Source organism: Pinus tabuliformis, chromosome X (assembly GCF_031772625.1).
Source record: "Pinus tabuliformis cultivar Carrire ecotype Pingquan chromosome X, CPIR1, whole genome shotgun sequence".
Lineage (NCBI taxonomy): Eukaryota > Viridiplantae > Streptophyta > Pinopsida > Pinales > Pinaceae > Pinus > Pinus tabuliformis.
This window is the reverse complement of record NC_142308.1, coordinates 1,633,853,751-1,633,857,846: the sequence shown is the minus strand read 5'-3', so window position 1 is coordinate 1,633,857,846 and position 4,096 is coordinate 1,633,853,751. Positions and strand designations below refer to the sequence as shown.

General features: G+C 32.7%; 1 protein-coding gene across 8 annotated transcripts; it reads right to left on the bottom strand.

Moving 5' to 3' along the window:
• Positions 1–597: 597 nt before the first annotated feature.
• LOC149146282 (phytosulfokines-like) lies at positions 598–1,478 on the bottom strand. Of its 8 annotated transcripts, none has more exons than XM_089449114.1 (3): positions 1,217–1,478; positions 1,063–1,115; positions 598–959 (listed from the first exon to the last, which is right to left on the bottom strand). In XM_089449114.1, the coding sequence occupies exons 1-3, from the start codon at positions 1,320–1,322 to the stop codon at positions 816–818; spliced, it is 303 nt and encodes a 100-aa protein (XP_089305240.1). In that variant the 5' UTR covers positions 1,323–1,478; the 3' UTR covers positions 598–815. The 8 variants fall into 8 exon arrangements, with proteins under 8 accessions (XP_089305240.1, XP_089305241.1, XP_089305238.1 ...); XM_089449115.1 differs by having other exon boundaries at positions 1,063–1,112; positions 1,217–1,476; XM_089449112.1 differs by having other exon boundaries at positions 1,205–1,475.
• Between the last annotated feature and the right edge of the window lie 2,618 nt (positions 1,479–4,096).

Here is a 4,096-nt window from a genome sequence, read left to right as displayed (position 1 = left end):
CATAAAACAAGAGCTAAAATAGATCTATATTAAGTTTTTAGATAACTCAAAATTTTTAAATATAATTTTTTTAAATAATTTTACATTTAACACTAAAAAATTACATTTTAGGAGATTTGATTATGCTTTGTTTGCTTCATTGATATATCCTGTATCTTAACTGATATAAATAAACAAAAGAACCTCTGTATCTTAACTGATAAATAAACAAAAAAATCCATATCTCAATTTGATATTGAATTTAATGGTGAATTTAAAATTAAATGAATATTATTATAATATATAAAAAACTAACAAATTGATATAAATAATTTTCATTTCATATTGTATGAAATTTTAGGATATGAATTCTGTGGGATTTTTTCCTGTTTTAAATTTAGATGGACACTTTATCCATCTTCAGGGATCTGTGCCCAAAAATTTTAAGCAATAAATAACTACCGTAGAAATCTCCACTGTCAAATTTCAATTTAATTAAAATAAAACATTAATACAAAATCGTTCACTTTAATTATAATAAAACATTATTACGAAAATCGTGCCTACCTGTTCTAATTGCACTTCCAAATTTCAATCCTTGTGTTAAAGAAAAAACTCTTGTGTTAAAGAAAAATCTCCTGTTTATTTGCAATGGTTTTTAGGTAAATATAGCCATATCAATCATAAAAGCCCATTTTACTGAGACTATTATGTAGTCGTGCCTGTAAGAAGATAACATCACAAGTGTTCTGACATGTATCACTGACAATATGTGATACAAATGATTACAAATGAGTTTGTTTCGCTCGAATAACTGTTCCAGTAAACCTCGGCCACTATGGTTTACCATGATTCTGCGTGTAGATATAATCTGTATGTGCAGCCAGTGTTCGCCTCATTAAACAATTTTCTGTATCTATATTTTCACATGATTCTTCATCAACCACGTCCTGCATTAATTTTTGTTTCTGGGCATTAATCTCAAATCACAAATCTAACCAGAAATCAAAAGCGTTTCCAATATGAAATATCAACCTCTTATGTATAATATGCAATTGGATAAATTACAAACAAGTTACTCACCGTACCCTCCAAAGCTTCGGGCAGCACCCTGGCCACTGGATTGCTTCTTTCTGCTTCACAAATTAAAAAAAGATGATAGTTAATTAAATTTCTGGCAATCAGGAAACCCGCGATGTATTCAATAACTTTCACCAACTTCTACCTGGACCTTGACCTGGTTTTAGAGGACGAGCCGCCATTGCATCACTGGTTAGAAGAATAACGATACATATTATTATCAGGGCAGCGTTATCTATAGAGCATGAACTTTGTTTCGCCATGAATTCACCCAAAGCTGCAAGCGATATATTTCAGGGCTATCAATTGGATACAAACACGCCAGTTATGAGGAGAGCGCATGGAACTCAACATATATAACTCATGGGCATAGGTAGAGATTAACTCAAGCCAGAAATATAATTGTTAGAGGGAGATAAATAAAGGAATATACTTATCCGATGAACTCTGACCAGAAGAAACAGATAAGGAAACTGGTAAAATGTATGACGATCATTAGAGATAACATATAACGATCACTAGAGATAACATGGAAGTGGTTGGTGTTGAATGATGTTGAAACCCTTGAATGGAATCTGGTTGTGCTCTGACCATCTAGAAAATATCATATTGCAAATGGACAGATTATGCCAGATATTGTATAGAAAATGGAGCGATCGTTGCAGTTAGCGCATCTACTTTTTTGAAGGGTCAATGGTTTGTTTGATGGTGTCGTTATTTTCACCTAAAACATGAAGGGTATTCAAGTGGATTGTTTGATGGTGTCGTTATTTTCACCTAAAACATGAAGGGTATTCAAGGAATCCACGTAGAGATCAATGAGAAATGCAATTCCATCCATCTAAATTTTCTAAGAAACATTTTAGACGTTATGGTTGTCCTCACTTGGAGTCATAAATAAATTATATTGCAAATTGACAAAGTTCTAATTAGAATACTTCATTATTAGTTGTCAATCTCATGCAATTCAAATTAAAGTGTATGTCCGGAACCCTTGGCATGTAGTAAAAACATGGGTAATCTCGACCATCAAACAGGTCAACCTTTGAAGTGGTCCAACTATACCACAAGATGCATATGGGTTGTAACTTGTGTTGGTGGTTAAGCTAGGGGTAATGTGAACCTTAGGTTTTAAACCATATGTAACTCAAGGTATTCATGTAACTCAAGGTATTCATTGGGTGAGCAATAATACATTACATGAAACCTTGACAATTATTGATGTGTGTGATATGGTGTGGCAAGAAGCACAATACAAAGATACCACTACACGTTGAGATTAATTTGTATGTTACATTAGGTTTTTTATTTTTTTTGATACAACCCAATTTTAACTTGAGTTTAAGGTTAATGATTTTAAGGTTAATGATTTTAGTGTCTTTAAAAAACGGTTAAGATTATATTATTATTATCCAATTTAAAAAGAGTTAAGGATTATATTATTATTATTATTATTATTATCATCCAATTTTAAGGTCACTCCCAAGCCACACACTAAATCAAGTATAAGCAATTTGACTCTAGATTTAATGGAGAAGAGTTAGAACTGCTGAAAAATCCCAAGAAGAAGAATATGGAATATTTGAAAGAAGAATAATAAAAATGAAGATAGTAGAAGAGATAAGCATTTAGATTAAGTTTTTTTCTTTCATAAAAAAATATAGCAATTAAATGATTGACCAAGATTAAAAAAAAGAATGTATCAACTAAATGATTGACCAAGACTATTATTTACACATATATGAAAGAAAAATATTTGCTTTTTTCCTCTTATGAGTTAAGAATGGGTTAAAAGTAGAGCAAAAATAATAAGAGGTACATGTTCCTTTCTTATACCATCAATTTAAGAATAAGTAGAGTACCATAGAGCCCAAACAAAAATACAACACCTAGCCTAGAATCTTGATCAACTATTGAGATGGGAGCTATCTTCAATGGAGGGGGAACTTACAAACCTTTCTAAATTATATCCTAACCTTCAAGTTGTTGAAGTTTTCCAAAAAATTAATTGGTTGTAATACTTCAATATGTTTCAAGGATTTAATGATAGATTTCCCTTGATGTTTGTTGGTACTTTTAAGAACTTATAAGAGCAAAAACACAAAACCATAGTTAGGGGTTTATAGACTCAAATCAATGAAATTATGATAGTATAGGGTTACATGGTCCTCCTTATTGGATTTCCATAGGATAAGGGGAAACGAGACAAACGTTTATGCAAAGGAAAGGTTCCTAAAGTGTTTTGTTGATTTGGCCAAGAGGGTTGATAAAAACAACTTTGTTGTAAGTGTTCGCTACTAACCAATGACATAATTGACAGGCGAGGAGGTAACTCCTCAAATGTAATTGTGTTATTCATTTAGGTTGTTCATTATTATATACAAGAGGGAGTGATTGTTCAGTTCATCTCTCGATGACTCTCCATTTTCTCTATTATTTATTTACACTAATTACAGTTGTTCACCCAATCCATATGATTAGGTGTCAACATTTCCCCCCTTCATCTGAAGGGATGTTGGTGAGTCCAAGCACCATTCTGAATCTTCCAAGCTTTTCGCTTCCAAGTTCTTTGGTGAAGATGTCTACAATCTATCCATTAGTGGAACGATGGTGAAGATGTATTGTTTTGGCCTCAACATGATGTCGAATGAGATGATATTTTGTATTGATATGTTTCGTTCGATCGTGGAACTTTGCGTTCTTCGAAAATTTTATTACTGAGGTATTTTCAATCATGAGTGGAGTCGATTGTACTTGTTTTACTTGCAAATCTTCCAGAATTTTCCTAAGCCATACAATTTCTTTTGTTTCTCACCTGCTGCCACATATTCTTCCTCTGTTGTGGAATCTTCTGGAACTGATTGTTTGTGTGATCTCCAGGAGACAACTCCTGATCCAAGACTCATAGCATAACCTAAAGTAGATACGCTAGTTCCTTTGTCTCCATCGAAGTCTAAATCAGAGTATCCAATCAAGCTGAAGTTGCCCACTTGTGTATACTTGAGTCCAAAGTCTTGAGTTCCCTTGAAGTACTTTA